Raw genomic sequence first — 27,830 nt, 5'->3', positions numbered from 1 at the left:
AGATTTCAGATGTTCGGTCCTTGGCTTTTTGTTGTCCTGGAGGAAGAAGAGGGTGCGATGTTGTGTCAGCGTGCTTCTAATGACACCGCAGACGAGCAGATAGCATTGATCACTGTGACCCCTCTCTCTGGATCAATACAAATGATCCCATCTAGATAACGTTACACACAATCAATAACACTGTCTGTCGTTCTATCAGTGTGTGTGTGTGTGTGTGTGTGTGTGTGTGTGTGGTTGAGGTAGCTTCTATATATATATATATATATATATATATGTATATATATATATATGTATATGTATATGTATATATATATGTGGTTGAGGTATATATATATGTGGTATATATATATATGTGGTATATATATATGTGGTTGAGGTAGCTTCTATATATATATATATATATATATATATATATATATATATATATATATATATATGTATATGTATATATATATATATATATATATATATATATGTATATGTATATATATATATATATATATATATATGTATATGTATATGTATATATATATATATATATATGTATATGTATATATATATATATATATGTATATATATATATATATGTATATGTATATATATATATGTATATGTATATATATATGTATATGTATATATATATGTATATGTATATATATATATATATGTATATATATATACATATATATATATATATATATATATATATGTATACTACTGTAAACAGTCAAACCTCGTTTTTTGAACACCCCAGTTTTTCTATGATTTGGTTGTAGTCGAAATTTTTGGTCAGAGTTTTGCCTCAGTTTTTGTATATTTTCCCAGTTTTTGTACATTATTGCACGTCACAAACTGCACTAATCTCTCGTTTATCAGGGTGAATCAGTTATAGTCCCGACTGTGATAGTAGGAGTAGTAGTAGCGGTATCACGTTCGTAACTCCGGGCCACATTCCTACATGGAAGGTGGTTTGCCACTCGACTCCCACCACCTGCAAGATGAAGAAAACGAAACACCACCATGCAGACATGTCCGCGGTCTACCGTGGTGACGTTAGTTTCACGATGGACGTTGGATTTTCGGCTTCGTAGCTACAGCCCGGTCTGCTGTGTCTTGGTGCGGGGAGCTCACACGGGAAGTGCCACTGTACAGTGGCGGAGCTACGTGGTGGCCATTGGTGGCCCTGGTCACCCTTGGTCACTCTCCAGCCACCCCATTGGCCATCTAGACATTTCAAGTATCAACATTTTAATTATCAACTTATTGCCACTCCTATGTGAGTAATGGTCTCACCTTGGCCGCACCAATGAAAAATGTATGGCTCCGGCACTGCTCGCACTGGAAATGCTGCTCTTACCGCTGGTTGTTTACACTAGGGATCGTCAATAAATTACTATTGCGCTGAAGAGAGTATGTTAATAAATGTCATATATTCTAAATCACACCACAAATTGATCGTATCAAATGATTGGTCCTACACACAAAAGTATTTTGCGGGCCCATTATTTTCCAATTTTATCCTTTATTGGATGAACTTTTTTTTATTGGATTAGGGGCCTGACTCACAGAGGTTTGTTACAAAAGCCAAACAATATTGTTGGTCATGCTGTGCAATAAAAAAAGTAAATTCAGCCCTACTTTGTTTACATTAAGAGCTATTTTCATAAGCATATTCAATTCCACTAAGTCATGTTTGTAACAACAGCTTATTACTCGTATCGGATCAGCAAGACGATAAAAAAAATCGTGTCGGAAGCCAAAAATGTGGATTGGGACACCCCCGGTACTGAGCACATAGAAAACTTGTTTACCACCTCCTAAATACACTTTTTAACATTATTAGAGCACTTTAGAGTGAAATAACACCCCTATAGTCACCTTTACACTCCTATTATCCAATAACGTATGCATATTAAGAGAAAATAAGACATAAAAAAGACATTATATAGACTCACACTAACACACTTTAGCATTGGGAGAGTTTCTTCTTGTTGTTCCGTTTTTACTTCCTGTTGTGTACTGTACTTCCTGCGGTGGCTGTTGTCTCATCAGTGTAACATTACTGACACCTAGTGACCAGTGTAGAATACCACACGACTTTGAATGCATCTTCTGAATGCCTTATATTTGTATTTTAGCTCATTTAGCCATTTTTATGCTCTAACATGCTTAAATTAGGAAGGAAATATGCAAAATGTGCTTAAATATGCATATTTTGAACTAATAATAGGCCGCGGTCACCCATGAAGTTCAAAGTGCTGAGAGATGAGTGTATATTACTGTATATATTATATGCTTTATATAGTGTACAGTACAATATATATGCATATGTGTGTGTGTGTGTGTGTGTGTGTGTGTGTGTGTGTGTGTCCGTGTCAGGGGTGCTTTGTGGCACCTTAAGGTCAGCCAAGGTGAGATGTAATGGAACTCTGACCAGATCCAATCTGGGACCACTTGTGGCAAAATGAATTGGCTTCACACAATGTGCGCGTGTGCGTGTGCGTGTGTGTGTGTGTGTGTGTATCTAAAGGCCATGCTTGCTGTGGAAAAACTAATCTAATTCTGACAGATTGACGCAGACAAAAGGGCACATTTATTTAAGAGAAAGAGCGAGTGAGAGAAAGGGAAAAAACAAACGGGGTTCTTGTGCTGTGTACTCTCAGTGCTGCGAACGCGTCAAATGTTTCACACTTTGCATGTGATGGACGGGTGTAAAATCACATCACCGCACTTCAAATTGGACCGCACTTGGCTGTGAGGCTTCCGGGAGTCGTGTCTACTTGAAAGCAGCCGAAGTGTATTTGGTACGGCTCCTGATAAGACAGATAATGACCCTTCCGCGTCCTCGTGGTACTTCCTTCGAATGTACAACAATAAAATACATATCATAGAATACTATCAATACATATCATATCATTTTTTAAAATTTATTTATTTTTTAAAATAATTTTTTAAGTTAATCATTTAAAAATGGCATTGATAAAAGAAGAAGTAAATACAAAATGGAAACGTTGGAAAAGTCACATACTGTACATCCAATGAATCCGTTCCAGACACCCACAGTTATGGACAAAAATGTTTTTGGGGCCATTTGGATCACTTTTGTACATTAATGATGCTAAAGCTAATGTAGGTGAATTATATGATGGCCGATATTGGCTTTTTTTGCCCATAACCGATGTGCCAATATTGCCCAACTCTCAATTTCCGATTGTGATATCAACCGACACTGATATGCGTAACATCAAGTATCTTTTTCTTGAGTAAAATTGTTGTAAAGTAACAATACTCTTAAATGAGTACAGTTGTCTTTTTGGCTACTCCACCCATCTCTGAGTAGATAACTCATGTATTACATATTTTATCTTTCTTGTGCGTTGATTTATGTTATTTTTGGAAAGATTTAATTTATTTTTAGTTAAAGGGGTATTGTTTAAAATGCAGGAATTTGCTGATTTTGATTTGATGTTGATTGGTAACTTTCATGTTCTTGTATTATATTCTTATTTTGTTGCATTAAAACTGCTATACGTATATGTATATATATATATATATATATATATATATATATATACACTAGGTCCCCAATTGGTTCCAGACGACCGTTCTTATGTCGAATTGTTCTTAAGTAGGGGAAAAGGTGATATTACCAATGATATAGGTACTACATGTACGTGTATACATATACAGTATATGTGTATGTATGTAAATATGAGTTTGGATGCAGTAGTAATATTAAACGAGGATAATTAATGAAAAAAACTATAATAAAAGTGATATAATAATACGTAATAATAAATATTATTTACCTTTGAGGAGGAGTGGTCGAGCATACGTCGTTGTGGAGGAGGAGGAGGAGATATTGAAAAAAAGGACAAATGGTCGTCGTCGTTAGATCTTCTAAAAGAGGTAGTGTTCTGTGGGTGGTGTAGAATTAAGCAGGCCTATTAACTCTTCATAAACTTTAATCACACACTCTGTCCGGGTTGTACAATTTAGCTTTCCCTTTAGCTTTATCTCCCCAGCGTCTAACTCTTCCTCTGTTGGTCCCATTAGCAGTGTCACAGTGCCCTCTACTGGTCAAGCATGTACAGTAGCAGTATAAATACTGATTGAGCGACTACAAGCCAAAATAAAAATATTTTGTTTTTGAATTTGGATTTGGTTGGCTGATCTTAAACTTTTTTGAAGAAATTTTTAGTTTTAATAAAAAAAAGTTTTAATATAATCTTTACATTTAAAACATTATTACAGTACATGTTTCTTGTTTCAAATGTGTTTATTATTATTTTTGAACAAATTTGAATTGCAAACTACTGTACACGTTTGTGTGTATGTAACATGTTTACTTGTTGTGATTCCACTTGTTCTAACAGTGGATGGAATAATGGCTCAATAGCGCCCTCTCTCACTCGTGGGCTATATACACCTGTACGGCAGAGTGTCATTACAGCTTTAGTTCATCAGGAAGTGACGGGAAGTGACGGTGCAACGTCACGAGCAGGAGAGCTAGGCTCAGTGCTAGCTGTGAGTTTGGAGAGAGTTGGGAAGTGTGTTTATGTTGGCGTGGATGTAAAGTCCTTTTAGCAGCCATACTAAATTAAAATTTTAAAAAGCAGAGGCGGTGAGTCAGTAGAAGTCCATTCTGTGGAATGATACAAACGGACTAGTTTGTGAAAACCAAACATTTTCCAAATGTTTGCAAAATGTTTCCAAAAGCAAATCTAGAGTGTACAAAAAACTTTGACAGTGTACGAGAACCGAGGCAAAAGCTACCGAATAATAGCAAATCCAGGTTTGAGTGTGTTCAATCTAAAATCCTCTTGATTTTTCTTACCATTGCTCTTGCCTTGCTACACACACACACACCAAACACACACGCACACACGCACACAAACACACTGTTAGGAGGAGACTAGTCGGAGTGTCTTGATCTGGGAATGTTTTTTTTTGTGGGAACATCAAGGCTGGATCCGTGTTCTTGTTTGCTAGCATGCTCTGCTACTACAAGTGTGTGCGTGTGTGTGTGTGCGTGTGCGCGTCTTGGCAAGTGTGCGTTTCATAGTAACTTTTTTGTGTCCTAATGTGTGTGTCTTGTCTGTGTGTGTGCATCTTAGTGTGTGTATTTGCACTGTGTGTGTGTCTCAGTGAGTGTGTGTGTTAGCATCCACCGTGTGTGCGTGTGTGTGTGTGTGTGTGTGTTTGTGTATATTGAATGTGTGTCTGTCTTGTTCAGTGTGTGCTTGTGTGTTGTTCAAATGTGTGTCAAGTGTGGGCATGTGTGTGTGTGTTTTGTTCACTGTGCGATTGTGTTTCTTGTTCAGTGTGTGTGCGTGTGTGTGTGTCGAGACGGAGATAACATTGTTCGCACAAAAATCTATCAGCTCCAACAGGATTGCTTTTCCCTCGCTGTGCTTCTTCTGTTTCATTCTTGTTTTCACACACGCATGCACGCGCGCACACACGCGCGCACGCAAACACACACACACACACGTGTGCTTAATCCCCACCCTTGGCTACTTCTACCGCCCCATTATTCTCCTTGGGCTGACTCTGTCAAACCATCACAGCAGTTGCACTTAATAATAACGCAGAGTTTAGCAGCTGTCCAACACAGTCAGTGTGTGTGTGTGTGTGTGTGTGTGTGTGTGTGTGTGTGTGCGTGCGTGCGTGCGTGCGTGTGAGCTACAGCTAAATGAGGCCCCCCACACAGAGTGAAATAGATATGAAGAGGGCACAGGGGTGGGAGTAAAGAGCCAAGTTGAGAGATGGGAGACTTGGATGAGAAGACACGAGGAAGTAGTGGAGGGAAGGGGGAGGGGGTTTTAGGAGGGAGATATGGGGTAGAAATGAGTGATGAAGGCGGGAGAAGTAAAAAGAGATGTGAGGGGAGAAATTAGTTACGGCGAGAGCGCAGACGGGAGACATGAGGGATGGAGGTCAGGTTGCACGTTAGATTTGTCACTTCTAATATGCTCCGGAACGTGACGCCTTGCTGGCGGGGGGGTGGGGTGGGGGCACTGGTGCTGGGTGGCAGCAGCTAAACTGCAAAAAGATGCTTTTAAAAATGCATAGATGAGTGAAGGTGAGGAACGAGACACCCTCACCCACATTTACAGTCATCCCTCGCTACATCACTCCATCACAGTTTTTCCACAAATGAATTCATCAATAAATGATCATTATTTCATGGTTGACTATGGCCTATTATTAGTCAGAAATATTGAAAGACAAGCTATATGTTGTATTCTGGTTACTAGGCATCAGTAGTGTTACATTGATGAGACATTAGCTTACATTACCTCAACACTACATGGAGTCTTCCCCATCAGCATCGTAGTCCAGTAACAGCGACTTACCCCCCCCCCACTTGGTCTCCTAAGTCCAGTTTGGGTCAAATTTCTGTGATGAAGAACGTAGTTCCGCCGGGTTTGGCTTCCCAAAACAATATGCGTTCAAAAGAGTACATTTGCAAAGAGTACATACATTTGCATCACAAAAATGCCTTTTCAAAAAAATCAGACCTCACAAAACGCTCGGCGTTATATCCGTCTCCCGCCGCACTGTTGCCTGTGTAACACATACAGTACGTAAACAAGATGGCAAACAAGAAGAGATGCTCGCGTCTTCGTCGCATACACATGAGCGCGCAGGCGACAGTGCGCAGGGATACGGCGGGAGACGGACATAACACCGAGTGTTTTGTGACGTCTGATTTTTTTTGAGAAGGCATTTTTCTGATATAAAATGTTTTAATCGTTTAAACGCATATTGTTTTGAGAAGCCAAAATCTTTACTTAATTGTCCCCAGCAAAAAAGTGGACATTCTTCATCACTCACGGAAATCTGACCAGAAGTGAACTTAGGACACCAAGTGGGGGTAAGTCGCTGTTATTGGACTACACTGCTGATGGGGATGTCGTACAACTTCATGTCAAAAAATATGAACTATTCCTTTAAGAATACATGGAGTCATCCATGGATACATACATGTCTTTCATCGGGAAAAGAAAGTTTGTTTCTACCTTTTGCCGTTCGTTAGTAATCAGCGGTACAACATAGGTAAGTTTCGGGAAAATATCAACGCATCAAAATAACAATTTATTTACGAATATAACACCATGAACTATTTACAGTTTTCACATTTGGAGCTAAACTGTGTGTGTGCAGGTGTGTGCACATGCATGCACCAAAATTTCCCTACAATGGGTAACCTTCTGCACACTACATTCCTCCATGCTCTTCCACTTCCTCCTTGCTGTCGAGTGTGTTTTTACATGCAAATGATCAATGCTGAGCTCTTATTAAATGCACTTCTGCCACCTTGTGGCCGTTTTTTTGGCTTAAAACCGCTCTAAAAGTGACATCTATGAGTGTGCAGTTGTGTCATCACCTCTTTTTGCCTCTCGCGCAAAAAGACGTGAAAGATATATAAATACGTCTTTGGTATTCAATGAGTTTATATTGAATCCTACTACTGAAATTGATTGGGGAGTGTAGAGAAATACCGAGGAAGGGTCCGGTGTCTTCCTGTCAGGGAAAAGGCACTAATTGCAGGTGTGCCTTGCTGTTCCGCCTCTTGCTGCAAATCAGGGGTCACAAAGCAGAACGAGAAGGAAGTGACACCTACAAAATAAAAGACCGGAAGAGGAAATGTGGAACATGACAGTAATCACAGGAAACGTAAAAGTATAATTCAGGGTTTGACATTTTTTTCTCCAATTCCTTATTTTTCATGGAGCATTTCAGTTGGGCTTCAGCTGGTCAGCATTCACGCACAATTTCTACACTTCTGTAGTTTTGATTTGACCTCATATAGCAAAATAAGGTGGAAATACGAGACAGAGCACAATAATGCAGATATGACATGACTATCTTTGCAAAGGCAGAACGTCGGTATTGACTCTCGTTGGATTGAGTTCATTGAGACTGTGATGATTCTTTAAGTCAGTTTTGTTTATCAGGTCACCCTAATGATTGCATGCTAATTTTGTGTGCATACTAATGATGTTTACTGGAACTCTGTGGGATAAAAATGGGGTCAATAAAGCCCGAACGTTCGGTGGTGAGAAGCTATGATTTACCTGCGTAAAACATTTTCATGAGATGTTGTGATCTGATGGACTTTTATAACTCATATCGAAAAAAGGTAGTCGCTGTTGTTTTTCTGCTTTTGTGGGCAAAGCCTCCAAAAATGCCACATGATCCTGACGCTGGCTCTTTACCGAACAGCATCAAATGACAAGATTTGTTTATAGCAGCGCGACATGCTTTATTTATAGATTGTAAATGATCTTCAATCCACCGCATAAGCTTGTTCTCCAGCTGCATCGCTTTGAGTGTGACATTCCCAAGATGGACTTCATTTATTCCACATTGGAATTCCGTGCCTAAAGAAGTGCTGAGAAAGGAAATGGATTTTCTGGCGTGAAGTTAGTGCAGCGCTCTAATAGCAGCACAGGATTGCTAACGCTTTGCTGCAAAGCATTAAGTATGTGTCGCAGGAGCACATAAGCTGGGAGGGGGTTAATTAGAACACAGCAATGCCACCCGTTAAGACATCCCATAATAATATGACTATTTTATACTATTATGCACTATGGGCTGCACAACCCCTCTGCACATTTTAGACATGCCCAGCTTGTTTTGTTGCTTCATTGCATCCCTGAAATACACGTTTGTATTCTCAAGTAGAAACCCTCCCCTCATCCACCATCCCACCACCTCATCCCACCGCCTCATCCCACCGCCTCGTCCCACCACCCACCACCTCATCCCACCACCTCATCCCACCGCCTCATCCCACCGCCTCGTCCCACCACCCACCACCTCATCCCACCACCTCATCCCAGCGCCTCATCCCAGCGCCTCATCCCACCACCTCATCCCACCACATCATCCCAGCGCCTCATCCCACCGCCTCATCCCAGCGCCTCATCCCACCGCCTCATCCCACCACCTGATCCCACTACTCATCCTCCCTCATCCCACCACCTCATCCCATCACCTCATCCCACCACCTCATCCCACCACCTCATCCCACCGCCTCATCCCACCGACTCATCCCACCATCTCATCCCAATGCCTCACCCCACCACCTCATCCCACCACACACCACCTCATCCCATCACCTCATACCTCCACATCATTTTTTTACCTCATCCCACCACCCATCACCTCATCCCACCACCTCATCCCATCACCTCATCCCACCACCTCATCCCATCACCTCATCCCACCACCCATCACCTCATCCCACCACCCACCACCTCATCGCACCACCTCATCCCACCACCCACCACCTCATCCCACCACCTCATCCCATCACCTCATACCTCCATCTCCTCCTTTTACCTCATCCCACCACCACACACCACCTCATCCCATCACCTCATACCTCCACCTCATCCCACCACCCACCACCTCATCCTCCCTCATCCCACCACCTCATCCCACCACCACACACCACCTCATCCCATCACCTCATACCTCCATCTCCTCCTTTTACCTCATCCCACCACCACACACCACCTCATCCCATCACCTCATACCTCCACCTCATCCCACCACCCACCACCTCATCCTCCCTCATCCCACCACCTCATCCCACCACCATACACCACCTCATCCCATCACCTCATACCTCCACTTCATCCTTTTACCTCATCCCACCACCCACCACCTCATCCTCCCTCATCCCACCGCCTCATCTCACCCCCTCATTCAGCCTTCATCCTTCAACCTGATCTCATTCTCTCATCCCTCCACCTAATCCCACCCCATCATCCCTGGACCTCATCCCACCCCCTCATGCTCCTTCATCCCGTCACCTCATCATCAAGTTGTGATGAAGAACATTTGAGCATCGTCAAGGAGAAGTGAGGATGTTTTATTGGTATCAAATGTTAACTTTGCCGACACGTACAAAGTCTGGTCTTCCATTGTATCGGGTGGTGGGGGTCTGGGGGGGGTATTTACAGGTAGATGGAGTGAAAGCAACAAAGAAACCAGATGGAACCCAAACACTCCACCCACTTTAAAAGAGAGAGAAGTGAAAAACCTCTCAGCCATAATCTTCACTCAGCTTGGAGAGGCTTTGCCATGCTGACCACACACACACACACACACACACACACACACACACACACACACACACACACACACACACACTGCTCTGTTTAAGACAGAGTGGAAATCAATGAACGCAACCACTGCCACTATGCATGATAATGAGAAAGGCCTGCATGAGTGTGTTTTCACGCGTGTATGTTTGTGTGAGTGTGTGTTCACGTGTGTATGTTTGTGTGAGTGTGTGTTTGAGTGAGTGTGAGTGTGTGTGGTCTAATCCTATCTAAGTCCATTAATGTGTGTCAAGTTGTGATAGTGAGTCGTCAGTTGATTGTTGTATTTGCCCTCACAGTGGACCTGTGTGTGTGTGCGCGCGCGTGCGTGGGTGTGTGCGTGTGCGTGTGTGAATTCCAGGAGGAGGATGAGAGTCAGGATGGAATAAAGCGTCTGTCTAACGTGTTAAACGTCTATGAAAGCTGTGCTGGTGCACACAGGACCAGAGGAAGAACCAGCAACCTGACCAGAACCTGCACAGGGCAGGCCTGATATGCACAAATGGAGCTTTGAATCAAGGAATGATGAGTCTTTAGTTGTCCTTCAATCTTCATTCTTCATCTTAGCAGGACGCATTGGACTGAATTGGATGCTTGCAACTTTTTGGGAACACCCGTTTCTGTTCCCAGTGCACAAAGCAAGGTCATTAAAGACAATTTTCCAGAAAGCGGAAGACGTTCCAGCTGCAAAGACTCCACTTTGCCTTTTCTTTGTGGAGGCGAGATGACCACGTGTCCAAATACTTCTGTCCATGCTGTCCCTTTTGTCACACAACGCAATGAAGGTCTGGATCCGGGATGTTTTTTTTCTGTCACGTTTCTTAACATGCTCCTGGCCTTCTCAAGAAATAATGCATGCATTTGAATGTGAGAACTCCAAATGTGAAATGAAATCTAAGAAGGTGTACTAGATGGATTCATGCAAGACAGGATTACTTTCCTTGGTGGAGTCTGAGCTCCACTGAGTAATTTCATCATTAATATTCATGTTATTAATTCATAATTAATCATTCCAATAGAATCCACATTTCTCAACAGATTCTGACCGTTCCAAAGTCAAAATCATTAACTCATTCGTGACATTTAACCTTCCCGGCACATTGCGCTATCATGCTAGGTGTTAGCATGCTAACATTAGCATGATTGCTAGCATTTTTAGCTATTTTCATGGGTAGACACACAGTATATAAACACTCAGCACTATCATGCAAGGTGTAAGCATGCTAATTTTAGCATGTTAGCATTGCTGGCATGTTAACATTAGCATAGTAGCATTTTTAGCCATTTTCATAGGTAGACACTTATATAAAAACTTTGCACTATCATGCTAGGTGTTAGCATGCTAACATTAGCACGTTATCATTGCTAGCATGCTAACATTAGCATAGTATAATTTTTAGCCATTTTCATAGCTTGACACTTTTATAAACACTTAGCACTATTATGCTAGGTGTTAGTATGCTAACATTAGCATGCAGCACTGCTAACATGTTAACATTAGCGATCTAAATATGTGAATAAAATAAATGGACTAATATTTATGGTCAAAACACAATGTTGGGGGAACCATGGCACTTGGCGGAGGTCTGTGCTCTCCGAGTGCTTTTCTAGTTGTTGCTATTATTATTATTAATTTTATTTCTGGTTTGGTTCCAGTTTTTCTTATACGTCATTTCATCTCAAGTGATTTGATTTTGTTTTTATCTTATTATTATTAGTAGTAGTAGTACTTGTATTTATTAATATTACAATTGATATATTTCTCTATATATTTTTAATAATTACCGCCCTGTCACTGACTGGTGACCTGTCCAGGATGTACAAAGCCATCTGGGATAGGCTCCAGCTCACCATGGCTCTAATGAGGACAAACGCTTGAGAAAATGGATGGATGGATAGTTGGCTGTGCAAGTGTGATGTGTGTGTGTGTGTGTGTGTGTGTGTGTGTGATCTGTGTGTGTTGTGCGTTAATTGGAAGGCTGTTGTCTTGAAAGATCGTCCATTTGTCTCCATCTGGATACACACTTACACGCACACGCATGCAGACGCACACATAGTCTGACATTTCCCATCTTCATGTGCAGTCATGTGACTTCATAGATGCTTGACAGCAGGAGTGAAGTAAAGAGATGCACACTGTAAACATTGTGTGTATCGTTCGAGATGCCTGATATTGGCTTTCTTATCGTAATCCAATATGCTGATATTGTTCTCCTCCTCCTCCAATGTTCTCCTTCTACCAACAAGTAAGACAGGTTAGTCTTCATAAACGGACAAATAAATCATTCAGTCATGTCGGCAATGATACAGTTGGGAAAGCTGCACATTCCGATGTGGCACGAACATCCCGGAAGAACAAAGTCAAGTGCAAAGTAGGAAATTCTGGGCTAATACGATAAGTGAAATTATAAACTGGGCTCATTCTGCGCGTTTCCCCTCGCCTATTATTTTGTTGCGTGTGACGCCAATTGATGGATGATATCAGACTGGGTATCAGATTAGTATTGAAGGAAGTCGGCACGTTGCATCTTTACAATCTGAAGGCGAAACTTGGAAATAATTCCGGACGGTGTACATGCTGAGCTCGCTAGCTGGCGTGTTGCTGTGTGGAGAATGATGCCATCACCTGTGTGTCGATATCACTGATACTGATATGAACCGGTCAGACGGTATGATTGGACATCTTGAGATTTCATATTTATTCATTACATCGGACTGTGTGTGTGTGTGTGTTGTCATGTTTATTCATTGAATCAGACTTTTGTGTGTGTGTGTGTGTGTGTGTGTGTGTCCAGGCCACTCGGAATCTATGCAATATTCATGTCAATATGGCCGTCTCGTCACTCATTAAAGGGCCGGTGTGCTGACGACGTGATTGGATGAGCGTGAAAGTGCCGCATCTGCTGATGAAAAAGCAAACATTTCGGGTCTTCGTTCTAAGATGTCGTACATTTCAACTGCTACCACCTTTTGTGTGTGTGGGTGGGTGGGGGGGGGGAATATGACCTTGATGTCTTATTTTTAGATGTATTTATTTTATTTTTCAGTCATACAGTCAGAAAATGTGGTCCAGCGTCCACATAAAGCTCAGCATTGGGCCCCATGGAAGCGGGAATACAAGAAGAACTTTTCAAGTAATTGGACTTTCAGGTCACAAGCTCGCCCGTCAAGCAGACCCATAAAACGTGCAAATGAAAACTACTAATTTCCGCGTTGGCAAGTTTGGAAGTGTTGACTGGAGTGGCCGTCGTCATGGCGACGGAGGATCATGAGTTGGTAAATGGAGTGTGCGGGAAAAAGTGCATCTATTTTGCAGAGATTGATACATTTTTATTTAGTGCTGATATTTTATTTGCTGTGTGTCGCGTATCCCGCATACGGTGTTGCTGCTGTTCACCTGAGGGTACACACCCGGGGGATCAGTCAAGGTTTATCTAATCTAACGCAACATAGTCGGGGGAGAGGTGGTCAGGTGGCTTCAGAGGGAGGGGCCGGGGGTACAATAGTGAGCATGTTGTTCCTGCATCATTACCTCTTCTCTTTCTTTCATTTTCACTTCCTCTCGTCATTAGCTTTTATGTCTTTGTCGCTGTCATGCACTCCTGTTCAGATTCTCACCATTAAGATTAGCTTCCTTGGTGTGTGTGTGTGTGTGTGTGTGCTCACCTTGGCTGTATTCACCACTCCCAGATCCCACTCCTCCATAAAACTTCATCAGATTGGGAGGATTTTCCTCAAATAGCAGCTGTCATCTGCGAAAGACGCCACGTCTCCATCAATCCATCATCCAGTACGGACCAATAAACACCTCAGGTCTCTCAAGTAGCTGCCCCCGCTTTAAAAACATACCTGAGTTGCTAGACACACATGGACGTTAAACAGTTCAGTGCATGAAATGTGTTGCGAACCAAAACAGCAGCACTTAAAGAGGCACGTGACGGGTCGATGTGGCCATGGCGTCTTCAACTGTGCCTAGCCTTCCGTTAGACCAGCAGTTCTCAATTATTTTCTGCCATGGCCCCCCAGGGGACAGAAATGTTTTCACGCTCCCTCCCCGATTTCAAATAGTAGTATAATATGTATTCTATATCTATATATCTATACTATCTACTGTATACTATATATCAGACTGAACGCGAAAATGAAAGCAGGAAAATGGAGAGCAGTGACGCACACGAGCGTATTCAAGAGTCAAACTGAATGTTGAGTACGATAAATGTGTACACGTTGGCAGGTCTTCAGTAACATTGATTTTGCACTGTTGGGTCTTAAGGAGGGTCTAAGTAGAGCTTCAGAATGCAAAACAAAGAAATGGGAGTGAGACACTTGCAAAGAAGCGTTAAAGTTAGGTTAATTGGTTGGGTTCATAAATAGTCCGTAGGTATGAATGTGAGTGTGAATGGTTGTTTATCTACAGTATATGAGCCCTGCCATTGGCTGGCCACCAGTCCAGGGTGTACCCCGCCTCTCGCCCAAAGTCAGCTGGGATAGGCTCCAGCATATCCGCGGCCCGAATGAGGAGAAGCGGCACAGAAGAAGGATGGATATTCAATTCCACATATTCATGTTTGTAACAAAAAAGCTTATTATTGACAAAAAAGGGATCGGTACCGGATCGGATCGGCAAGACTATAAAAAAAATCGGATCGGATTGGAAGCCAAAAAATGTGAATCGGGCCATCCCTAGTAGTAATAACACAACAAAATCTATGTGAACTGAGGCAAAATTTTGCATACATTTTCGACCACGGCCTACTCTAACTGAGGTTCACTGTAATCCGCTCCAAAAGCTCCGACGAAAATCAAAGTGTGGACAACCATGGGAAATAAATCCATGATTTGCGCCAGACACCCAAATATTTGAATCAAAAAGACATTTTCTCGAGAAAAATGCTAGTTTTACGTGTAGAAAAAAATGTGAATGAATTGTAAATGAGGAATAGACGGAACTGATTGTTGATGCGGACTTCCCCGAGTGTTGCTCACCTTCTTTATCAAATTGCTGGAGCTTACAACTTTCTTTGGTCCCATGGCGTGTTATTTAGCAGTTGCACTGGATAAAACATGCACGGCTGGTGAGCAGTGGAACCATAGAGTACAGGGCAAACACGCTAGCTTGTTCCATGCGATATCGTACCAAATTCTTGACGAAAACCGAGGCGTGACTGCATGTGCGTTCCTCCCCAGATGGGTGACATGGTATTGATGTCCACTCACTGGGAGCCGTCTCATATCTCATTGATGATCAGGTTCCCGCCAAAGGTCCATCAAAGTGCTAAATGACGTCACGCTCCATTTGGCGTAATCGCATTCTCATCGGCCGGACGGTCAAATCTCATCAAACATTCAGAACCGTGACAGGAACCAGCAGGAGAACGTTTACTGTCACGGTTGTCTTCAAGTGACACGTAAAGGGAAAGCATAGTCTTGATGGTTGAGATCAACTTTAATCACAATCCCGATACTTTATTGATCCCCGAGGGTGATACGGCCCTGGTTCCAGACACCTCTGTAAGGTACAGATGGCAAATTGAATAGACTGCTTTGTGATGTAACGCTGGGGAAGCAGAAATAAGTGGACAAGGATGTGCAAGCTCGTGTTACGTTGGACTTGTGCTGTACGTGTGAGCAGGAGGACATCACCGATTCAGATGGCAAACACACTGCAAACTCTCACATCTGACACCACCAGAACTGCAAATGAAGAAAAGCAATTGAATAGATTCAATTCTAATCCATCCACTCACTCTAGCGCACATTCTCACCGCTTCCACCAATGTGGTGATTAAGCCGTGGCGGACATAATGCCGTAATCTCATCCTCTGTTACGCTACAAGTTTGGCATGCGGAGATATTTCCCGCGGGGAGGGCGCGTGTTCATGCTCCCCTGGCGGGAGCATCGACAGCTTTGCTCGCCATATGCTCGCCAAGGTTGAGTCAGTCCTTCCTGCTGGACGCTCCATTCGTATTTTACATCACGTGCCTGTCGTCATTCTACCGCTTTTTCACACGTTTCTATGTCATATTTACGTTGGAATTGTAACAATCGCACTTCCTCTTAGAAGTGTCGAAGCTGCAACGCAAATAATTGAGGTCGCGGGAGGACCATAATAAAGGAAAATACTCAATTGCCTCCAATATGGCTGTTTAATTCCCAAATTAATCCCACATAAGACACTCCCGACACTCCCTCCCCCCGAACCAAACCTTTTAAACACTCCGCACTCCCTCAACCCGTCAACAAAAACAATCAACCATAAAACTCAATCCCGTACGACCCACAAAACTCCCACTCTATCCCCCCCAAGTGTCCCCAATATCACACAAATAAGGCAAGGCAGTGTACGCTTCGAGCACTGAGGCGAAAGCCGCAGTTCCACTCAGGAACGCGCATCCGCCTGGCTGAGATCTTTCTGTCCAGTACTCCGCGTTAAAAGGTAACCCAGTCAAGACCTCAGTTCACAAATTAGTTTGTTGAAAGCTCTGACCCGTGGTCTTAACGCCGGCTCTCAGGATCCCAGGTTGGCGTGGGACGTCACATGACGTAAACAGTAGGAATATAGCCTGTAAATGTTCACGTCTATTCACTTGAGTCTCCTTCCAGCTGAGACTTTGTGACACGCTGATGGCCGTCTCTCAACTCAGCAATGGACTTTACAGAATACGGCCTATTATTAGTCCAAAAAAGCAAATTGAAGCAAATTTGACATATTTCTTGGCCGAAATAAAGCACTTTCAAGCATAAAAGTGGCTAAATGAAGTCAAATACAAATATAAGGCATTCAGAAGACGCATTGAAAGAGGTTGCGATAATATGTCGTATTGGTTACTGTAGTGTTGGCTGAGACACACAAGCACCAGACTTGATGCGCGGAACAACAGGCTTTTATTGCAGCTTTGAATGATCTCACAACAATACAGTCATCGCTATATTGCAGTTCGACTATCATGTCTGCTATACTGGGTCATAGCAGTGTGAAGGTGACTGTAGGGGTGTTATTTCATGTCCAGAGGGCTCTAATAATGCTAAAAATCAGATTTAGAAGGTGCTAACAGTTTTTCGATGCCCTACCCACAAAAATAAAAAATATTCCATTTCACTCAGAACCTGCACGTCGTCAGCGGGCATTAAAGCGATAAAACACAACAACGGTGAAAATATACTTTAGCTGCCATTCAGGCGCCCTAACAGAGGAGTTTCTAAGGTTTTTCGCCGCTATTTTTGGTCGTGTTTACAGATTCCGCCACGACCGGGCATGTCCGCACCGTGGTGCTGCGTTTTCTTCTTCTTGCAGGTGGCAGCAGTCGAGTGGCAACCAGCTTTGAGGCGCATTTCCGCACCTACCGGAAGCCGATATTATCCGATCTTCAAAATACGGCGGATCGGCAGCCGATATACACGTTATATTTTTCTTTATCTATCTTTTGTTTTCACACCGGTCCTGGAACTTTTCTGACTCAATCGTATCTTAAAGGAAAACTACACTTCATGAACACATATTTCTTTCCCTTCTCTGTGCGTTCCAACGAGACAAAACGAGTTAGCATGAGCCAGCTAACACGTCATGGGAGGTACCCATTTCGAATATGAAGCCCTCTAAAAAAAGGTTCTATGGTTTTATATACACACTATGATCAAGCAGAAGAAGTACATTGATGATAACATGTAATACTTACAGTATCTTGCCCTATTTTGGTGATTTTAAACATTACCGAAACTCCTTTCCTGGGCGCATTGATTTCACATCTCGCTAACGCTACTTCCGTCGACAAGGGCGGCATAGAAACAGCGACGACACTTACAATGTCCTGTGTCTTCCGGCACAAGACTCGTGCTCCAGTCCTCAGGTCAAAAATGCTGACAGCAAACGAGCATCTTGTTGAGTCTTTGTAGCGAAATGGAGAGCCAGTAGTATCCACTCTTCCGTCCGTCCCGTCGCAGTGGCTTGAGGCGCTGTGAGTGACGCTGAGACGAGCCAGAGCAGATAAAAATAGTTTTTATAGTGTTAGCTGCTACAACAAAAATACCGCTGTAGCTTGGCTAATACGCAGGTCAGTTATGGAAATGGAACACTGCTTTTTTAGGATGTTTTTGTTAGGGCTTTAGCATCAAACAGGCACCTCCCATGACGTGCATCCTTAGCTGGATCATACTCCTTTTCTCTCGTTAGGACGCACAGAAAAGGGAAAGAAATATGTGTTCGTGTTTGACATAAGCATTGTGGATGACGGGCAAAATTCCCCAAAAAGCGCAGTTTTCCTTTAAGATACGATTAAGTCAGAAAAGTTCCAGATCGTCTAATTTGCATATGACCTCAAATGCTGCAGGAAAAAAGCTTAACCTCATAGGAGAGACAAAAAAACACCGTAATTATGTTTGCAACTACAAATAAACTTGATTATTGGTTTGTTCATTTAAAATTGGCCATCACTTCATCAAAATAAAATAACTTGAAGATTTGATCTTGGCCACGCCTCTCAAAGTTCTCCCATCACACGTTGGCTGTTGAGAGCTTCATCAAATGAGCACAATTGAACCGCGAATAACAGATTATGCTGTGTTTGTTCTATGGCTCACATGAACATACAGTATGCTAACGTCACATATGTAATATATGCATGTGTAATATCATAATATTGATATGTAATAGCAACTGATCTTATCAGTTACTTACATTTACCCAAAGAATTGTAAGCTAATCCACTTCATTTCACTAATAAAGTCTAGACTAGACTACAAATAAAATATTAACGCACCCTCGTCTTTTATCCAGGCTTACTGAAGATTAAGAAACATTTGCCTTTTAGATCTCGCTATGTAAAACAGGGTGAGCTCCACCCCCGCTCCACCATCGACTGTATGCTGCCGGCTTGTGGCTGCCTTTGGGGGGGGGGGACCTGTCAGCAGCCCCCGCTGTTGCTCGCTGAGAACACAAAATGCAGAACAATACTTTTGAGTTCCCCAAACACCAAAAAACTCCCCGAGGACGCCAGAAAAAGTCGCCAGATTTGTGAAAATATGAAAAAATATGTCGTCGAGGGGGGGTTGGAATGACGCCAGATCTAACGACAAACTCGCCAAGTTGTCAACACTGATAGCACGTAATACTGACTGTATTTTAAACATTACCGGAACTTCTTTCTTAGGCTAATTGGTTTCACAGAGCCGATAGGCGCTAACGCTACTTCCGTCGACAACAGCAGCGTACAAACAGCGTGTCTGTGCTATTGCTAACGATGGACGCCGACGTTTGGACAAATGAGGAACCACAAGCTTATCTTTTAAGCCTGAATATATGCAGGATGAGCTACCAGAGGTTAGCAGGTAAGACTCACCCTGACCGCCTTAGCGCTAATGCTAAATGTTTCATGGATAACCGTATCATGAAAACAGTCGTTGACAATGTCCGTTCTCATTGGGATGACTGTGTAATACAACATCGTCCTCGGGTAAAAAAATGCTTGTCTTGTTGACTCTTCGTAGAGAAACTGAGCGCCAGTAGTATCCGTCTACAGTCTGCCTTGTGGTTGAGTTGGTAGCGTGCGGAATCGAAAAGCTGACCAACTTTTCGGCTTATTGCCAGAAACTTCTACAATACACGCGCGAGGCATTATTTATGACCTGGCATTAACCTTCCAATACTCACAAACAACACAGGCGCGAGCTGCAGTAGGTAGCATACCGCTCGGCAGTGGCTTGAGGCCTTGTCACGCTGAGGCTGGCGAGGCGTTGTGTTACTCCGGCAGAAGAATGTAGTTCTCGGTGTTAGCTGCTACAACAATGATAGCGCTGTAGCTGGTTAATATACGTGTAAATCGAACATTTTTTTTTAGGTTCTATCGTCAAAATGTGTGTGTCCCATGACGTCCATTGTTAGTTCCCTCAAGCTAACTCCTTTTCTGTTTTTAAAACGCACAGAAAAAGGAAAGAAGCATGTGTTCATTCACAGAAGGATTGTGGATGATGGGCAAAACTCCAAAAAAGTGCACTTTTCCTTTAAGAAGACAAGATAATACTATTTTTGCTTTTTAATCCAGATTTGCACCTCGCGTTATTGGACTTCCCTAACAACAAACATTCATACCCTATTTATCATTCATTATTATTAGCATTAATGCTATGTTTGAATGCCGGTAGAGCCAACAGAAGAATTCACCCCGCTGTAAAGTCTCATGGACGTCTCATTCAGGACTTTTTGTGTAATCCTCCTAAATGAATGACTTCTTAAAGTCAAGCGAAGCACTGTAATTACTTCATCGAGTCATTAACGGGTCAAGCTGGTGAAACTTGGATCTTAAACCCTCTACATTGTCCTGAGTAAGCTTGGGCTAATTAACCTCAATTCAGAGTCATTAAATATATGAATGAATACATTTGTAACACAAAACATCATGTATAATGTTGACACATTGTCAAGGACATTAGCCAGCGAGCTAGCAGCTAGCTTGTTCACAAAGTCCTTCAACATTTGACGAGTCATTTATATTATGCAGTACATATTATATATCATATTACATTATATATATTATTCATTATGATTGTACCAAAGTATTATTATTTCAAATGAGTAGTTATTCATAGCGTCTTTCACCATAGTTTCTTTCTTTGTTTCCTATGCATGTTTCTGCGTACTTAATAAGAGAGCGGACTTGTGTTGCGAAGCACGTTCTGTGACAGCGCTGTTCCTACGCTGTTCTGCGTTTGAATAAAGCTGAGTCGAGTCACGTCTAGTTATGAAAATGGTTAAAAATGCTACTATACTATGTGTCTACCCATGAAAATAGCTACAAATGTTAGTATGCCAATGTTGACATGCTAGCTAGCAATGCTAACACCTAGCATGATAGCGCAATGTACCGGGATGGCTAAATGTCCCGAATTAGTTGAGAATTTCGACTTTGGAACGGTGTGAATCGGTTGAAAAATGTGGAAGTGGCTAGAACGCTGTAGCTCAAAAGCATTTTGCTTTCCGGAAGAAAAAATGTGGGAATTTTTTTGCTGTGCTAATAGTATGAATGTCCTGACTTTGTTGAATGCGTTGATGTGGAATGGCTTGAATCGGTTGCAAAATGTGCAGTAGTAGCAGGTAATAATAATTAGTTGTCGCGAAAAGGGTGATTTTAGGGAAAATTTTGAATTTAATCAGTTCTTCCATATTCCATTTCCTGAAAATTGCATCCAAACCATTCAGAACCTTTCAAGTTATTTTGAACACAAACAGACAGACAAGTAAAAACATAACCTCCGCGCTGCACTTACGCTTTGCGGAGGTAAATATAGATTACAGAGACAGGAAGTCCTCCTATACGGTACATTCTACTGTGTTTCTGATTGGATTGGATAAAAAAGACATCCTGGCAGCACATTGTCATTAAAGTGAAGAAAGTACAAGCTAGCAGAAAGAAAGAAGGGTAACCCTGCGGGGGCAAAAGGAAAAGAGGACGTGTCAGTGAGAGAGTCATTTGCTTCACTTCACAAAGTCCACACACTCTGGATTCATCCAGACCGCCGAGACATCAAAAATCAAATTAGTTGCAGCCGTCAGCTTTGTTTCATTGACTTCCTGGGACATTTGAAGAGTTGCACGAGAAATCTTCACTCAGTCAAAAAGCAGCTAATTGGCTACAAGTATTACCACCCCTGACTCCTGTGAGATGTTTTTGTTTTCTGGGAAGAGCAGACAAGACAAGTGAGCGCCAGCATGGATCATCAAACAGCGAGATGATTACGGGGGTTGAGACATCAGTCACGGTGTGAACGTTTGGAGTCGGATTTCAGGTCACTTTGGATTGGAAAAAAATGCAGAAAGGCACTCAAATCTTTTATGAAATTCATCTTTCCCTCCAAGCCAGCAACAATAAAAAGTTGACACGGATTGACTCAGCACTCCTTTGACTTTGCTGCTTCATATCCAGTCAAGTTTGGTCCCATGAAAATCAGGGAAACATGGCTCGTTGTAGAACAGTACTTCTCAACCCACCATCCCTCCTTAATGGCAAGCTGACCCAAATTGTGGACATTTTTCAACCAGATTTCTCAAATATATATATAATCAGCATGCTAACACCTAGCATAGTAGGGGTAAGTGTTTATGCATGTGTCTAGCTATGAAAATGGCAAAAAATGCTGCTATGCTAATGTTAGCATGCTAGCAATGGTAACATGCTAACGTTAGCATTCTAACATGTAGCATAATAGTGCTAAGTGTTTTTATATGTGTCTAGCTATGAAAATGGCTAAAATGCTACTATGCTAATGTTAGCATGCTAGCAATGGTAACATGCTAACAGTAGCATTCTAACATGCAGCATAATAATGCTAAGTGTTTATATACGTGTCTAGCTATGAAAATGGCTAAAAATGCTACCATGTTACTGTTAGCATGCTAGCAAGGCTAATGTACTAACATTAGCATGCTAGAAATAAATACCAGATATAATACCAGAAATAAAGCATGTCAACTTAAAATGCAAAATCACGTCAGTCTGAAATTCAACGTAAACAAAATGCATTTCGGAGAATGCGCTAGGTTAATGCTAATTGACACTGAAAATCACCATATGTACATGCTAGCCATTTTACATGGCAATTAACTACATAACTAAGATGTACTTTCCACTTAAACAGCCGGCACAGTAATCCCTCGTTTATGGCGGTTCATTGCTTCCACGTGACCCGACTGTGATAAGTCCATTTCTGGAAAGTAGGATTCCTTATTTCTAAATCTAATATTTTCATAGTTAGAACATAGAAAACCTGTTTATAAATACATTTTTTTACATGATTAGAGCCCTCTTGACGTGAAATAACACCCCTATAGTACACCTTGACACTCCTATTACCCAATATAGTCGACATAATAAGAGAGAAAGTAAAACATAAGTAAAACTCATGTTTGTGTGCTGTGCTGAGGGGGCGGACAGGAAGTGATGTCGGACGTTCGGAGTTGAGTTTTAGCTTGGCTGCAATGGTAACCTGTGTTAGGGATTATTGTGGCTGGTGTGAGATCATTGAAAGCTGCAATAAACGCCTGTTGTCTGGTGCTTGTGTGTCTCAGCCAGCATTACCGTAACATTACTGACACCTAGTGGCCAGCGCACAACACTACATATCATCGCAACCTGTTTTCGATGCCTTATATTTGTATTTTACTTCATTTAGGCAAAAAAAATACCTCAAATGTGCATATATTTTCGACCAACCAAAGGCTCGACAAGAGACGGGCGGGCACGTTCAGTGTTCATGTGGGACAGCAGGCTTCAAATGGCGCTACAGAGCGTAGTCGCCCCCTGTGGGGGTGTTGATGCATGACACCCCGCTGCATTAAAGAAACATCCCCTTCAGAATAAAAGAGTACAATTCAGACCCGCGAGCCACCAATCACGTTCTAGAAAATTGCCCATGTTAAATGGGGCCAAGAAAGTAAAAGGTTCCGAAGTGCGGCGTCTTTGAATTGGAGCGCGTTTGAGGACGTAAAGCAAAGCGACGCCGCCTTTGATTCAATCATGCAAATGTAATCTTTCTCACGCTAATAGAATAATGCAACATAACTTCTTATAGAATGCAATTACGGTAATCACGAGCTGGACGTCTCCCTCCGTAATGGCCGAGCCCTTCTGTTGTTTGTCTTCATCTGTGCCCTGCCCCCCCCCCGCTCCCCCCTTGCCGTCTCTAAATGAGGATGCTTTCTGCTTTTTAAGAGACATTTAGCACAAACACATACATCACCAACGCAACCTTCATATACATTTACTAGTGAGCACACTGTGTGTGCGTGTGTGTGTGTGTGTGTGTGTGCGTATGTGTGTGATGGTAGCAGATGGCACACACGCTCACACAACATGTGTGTTTGTAACATTGTTGCTTTGCGGTCACGGTGTCGTGACCTCCCCTTCTGTAAACATGTTTTAAATCATTCATCTCGCCAACAAGCAGGGTTTGGTATCGTTTCCATGTTATCCCGCATCGGTACGTTTCGAACGGTGCCAGCGCTCCGACGCACAAAACAAAGCAGCACTTCAAGAAAGGAAAACATACACATTTTGTTGTTGTTTATATTTACATCCTTTTGTGACATGCAAGTTGAACACAACAGTCCTTGAAATTAGGGACGTCCCCATCCACATTTGTTGGCTTGTGATCTTTTTCATAGTCTTGCCGATACGATCCGGTACCGATCCTTTCTTTTTCTTTTTACAGTAAGCTTTTGTTACAATCATGAGTTTGTGGAATTGAATATTGTTGAAAAATGTGATGAATTTCCTTTTTTATTACACAGCTTGACCAACAATATTGTTAATCTCTGCGGGTCAGGTCCCTAATACAGTAAAAGATCAAATACTTTTAGGGTAGGGCTAATCACCGGACATGGTTATAGATCAATTTGTGTGGTTTAGAATATATTACTTTTTTTTTTTTTTAACAAACTCTCTTCAGCACAATAGTAATTTATTGACGGTCCCTAGTATAAACTACCAGCGGTTACAGCAGTGGCGGAGCCATACATTTTTCATGGTGGTGGCCAAGGTGAGCCCATTACTCGCATGGGGGGGGCAATAAGTGGATACCTGAAATGTATAAATGGCCAGTAGGGTGGCCGGAGAGTGACCAAGTGCGGCCACGGTCACCGCGTAGCTCCACCGCTGCGTGCGAGCTCCCCACGCCACGACACAGCAGTGCAGGCACAGTGAGGCGGAACTAGCGCTGTAGCTACGGAGCCGAATGTCCGACGTCCACCACGGTACACCGCCGACATGTCTGCATGGTGGTGTTGGGTTTTCTTCTTCGTGCGGGTGGCGGGAGACGAGCGGCAACCAGCTTTGAGGCACGTTGCCGCACCTGCCGCGTTGGAGCGTGGCCCACAGTTACGAACGCGATACGGCAACCGGATCGGCCGATATTACCCCATGCTAACTGAGTAATGCAGTCACCATTATGAAATAAAATCCATGAGAAATTGTTGTAATTATGACAGGAAAACCAGCAGCAATTCAGCACACAGCCAATGTGCCAAAAACACACATCTTCCACTACTTTAGCTGCACAACAGGAGCAGAAATTGATCATTGATACCTCAATGATACATCATTGTGTCCATGTGAGACCAGTGTTACAACAGCGTAATCGTGTTTTCATATCAGCCTGAAGTACTTGTACTTCATGCAGTACTCATCTTACATGCAAGAGTGGCGTATTCATCGAGCAAAATGAAGTGACTACAAAACATGACTTGCACGATATCACGCTGCGGTACTTCTTGCAGGGCTGAGTCAGCATCGTTTCAGGGGAAGCACAGTGTTCCCTCGTTTATCGTGGGGGGATAGGTTCCCAAAATAGCCCGCAATAAGTCAACTTCATTTTTTTTACAATGATTCTGGATGTTTTAAGGCTGTTTTTCTCACATTTCTCTCTTGTTTAAACGCTCTCAAAGTTCAAATGTCCCGGTTAGCTAGTTTGCTAGCAACCACAACAGGAGATGGCACAAAAGAGATTGATAGACAATGGTCTACAGCCAATCAGGATGCAGAATGGCGGTGACAATGGGCGGTGCAGACAGAAAGAGAGATGAGGGAGAGACACCGCCACCTTGTGCTAAAGCACAGAACTACAACACTCAACTTCCCACAATGCAATTCTTCTCAAAGGATCTGGCTCGGCCTGCTACAGCGTTCGTACGCTGTAAAAAAAACAACAACAAAAAAAACAGTAAAATTGCACTAAAAAAAAGCAGCGATTCTGTGAAAGGTGAACCGCGATGCAGCGAGGGTGCACTGCATGGCCAAACTGTCCTGTGTTTCCGAGTGTTTTAGCTCGATGCTCAGTGTCATCTGTGCAGGTGAAAAACTATCATCACGCGTAACACTGCCACCACAGTTGACTTGGCAATAACTATACTGTCCTATACTTTCATATGCTAACTCATTTTAGCACTGGTATCAGTGGAACCGAGGCACAGGGAACAATGTAGATCCAGTTCATCTGTTCTAGATGCCTAAAAATAAATGATGGTGTATAAGCCACTACTTTTTTATGAAACTTTGAACCCTGCGGCATATAAAGCAATGTGGCTAATTTATGGCTAAATTCTAATTTTGTGTCAGCGAGAAAGTGGTAGTGCTTTTTTTTTTTTACAGGAGCCAATTACAAGCTGTGAGTGCACAACAAGGTTGCCAACCCACTGGTTGGCTGTAAGTGGAGGTCAGTATCGATACCAAATATGAGAACATAACAGTCTGACTCACGGTGTCGTCTTTTAAAGTCACTTTAGTGACAGCACTGAATTCAGCACACAGCAACTTCATACTCGAAAAGTGTCTATACAAATACCAAAACCTGTCCCAATGTGACTTTAAAATCAAGAAAAAGCCAAGTTTCCCATAATGCATTGCGTGTGAGCAGCACATTCATTGGGCCGCTGCAATTACGTCACCTTCCCTCGTCACGGTTTCCCTGTCTTTTGGTCCTCTGGCTTCTTCTGGTGGACAAAAGCAGCATTGCAGCCATTTTCTACAAGTATGCTCTCCCCCGATGAAATGGTTTTCTCAACCGAAACGCATTGTGGGAACACTTTAAAATACTGGGGTTTTTTACACCAAACTTGTATTTATACATGTTTGTATATTTCCGAGGTATAACGTTTGAGTGTTATTTGCTGTGTGATGAGTTTAATGTTGTTTGTAAGATGAAGCCGTGAGCAGCCTGGTCCTCACGGACTCGTGCACGTCACAATATGCCACTCGATGACGTGGACACGTGCGGCTTATATAAGAACAAATATGTAATACACGGGACTTGGCGGTACATAGCATAGTGCTACATGCAAAAAACAATGAGAAATCCTTCTTCATGACGAATGCTGATGCCAGGATCCTGCACATCCTGGCCACATGGAATTCAATGGTCTTTCTCACCTTCTTTAACAAATTGCTGCCACTGCAACTTTCTTTGGCCCCATGGTGGGCTATTTAGCAGTCACACCCAATAATAAAATGCAAATACAGTATAGTTTGTTACCTTTAATGTCGTACAAAAACCCAGACAAAATTTTAGCAGAAATTTTCAGGCCAAACTGAGGTTTGATAGTACTTAGTTTTGGGGTGCGGTTACCACTTTTTACCATGATGGCAGCAGGTATTGGTACCTGTGCCTACCATGAGGGTGACTTGTTTAAGATATTACGTGCTTTATGTCACATCCCAGCACCTCTCACTTCCACAACGTATGTCATTTGACAGTGTTTGATGGAATGAATAGCAATGTATTAGCTCTCATGGAACGTAAACACTCCTGTCCATCAAACACCCACCTCAACACGGCTGTACATACGTCAACAACATTTCTACTTCTTGTTTGTGGTAGCAGTCATTGTGTGTTGTGTGTGTGTGTGTTTATTTTGACGTGAGTCATCAAGGTTGCAACACGATGGATTGTCATGTCCACGCAGACACACGCCAAGGAATGCGTTGATGTTTGTGTGTGCAGGAGGAAGGAGACTCCAGCTTGTACTGCGAGCTGTGCGACAAACAATATGTGCGACACCAACAGTACGACAACCACATCAACTCCTACGACCACCACCACAAGCAGGTGAGCGCATGACCTTCCTGGAGTCTCTCGCTCTCTCTCACACACACACACACCTTGTAAAAAGTTGTTGAAGTTCTGTCCTCCTACACGTCCATCAGTGTTTGTCCCGTCTGTCTCTGGCT

The 27,830-nt window shown here is 42.6% G+C and overlaps 1 protein-coding gene across 3 annotated transcripts in view; it reads left to right on the top strand.

Annotated features, from left to right (window-relative positions):
- The window catches only part of znf804a (zinc finger protein 804A), a 65,474-nt gene that overhangs the window by 26,008 nt on the left and 11,636 nt on the right, over window positions 1–27,830 (top strand). For all 3 annotated transcript variants that reach the window (XM_054799161.1, XM_054799160.1, XM_054799159.1), the window contains one exon: window positions 27,604–27,708. In XM_054799161.1, the coding sequence (XP_054655136.1) occupies window positions 27,604–27,708 (105 nt within the window). The remainder of the gene's footprint in view (window positions 1–27,603; window positions 27,709–27,830) is intronic.

Source organism: Dunckerocampus dactyliophorus, chromosome 14 (assembly GCF_027744805.1).
Source record: "Dunckerocampus dactyliophorus isolate RoL2022-P2 chromosome 14, RoL_Ddac_1.1, whole genome shotgun sequence".
Classification (NCBI taxonomy): domain Eukaryota; kingdom Metazoa; phylum Chordata; class Actinopteri; order Syngnathiformes; family Syngnathidae; genus Dunckerocampus; species Dunckerocampus dactyliophorus.
Note: the sequence above shows the minus strand (reverse complement) of the source record. Positions and strands in the feature narration are given on the sequence as shown.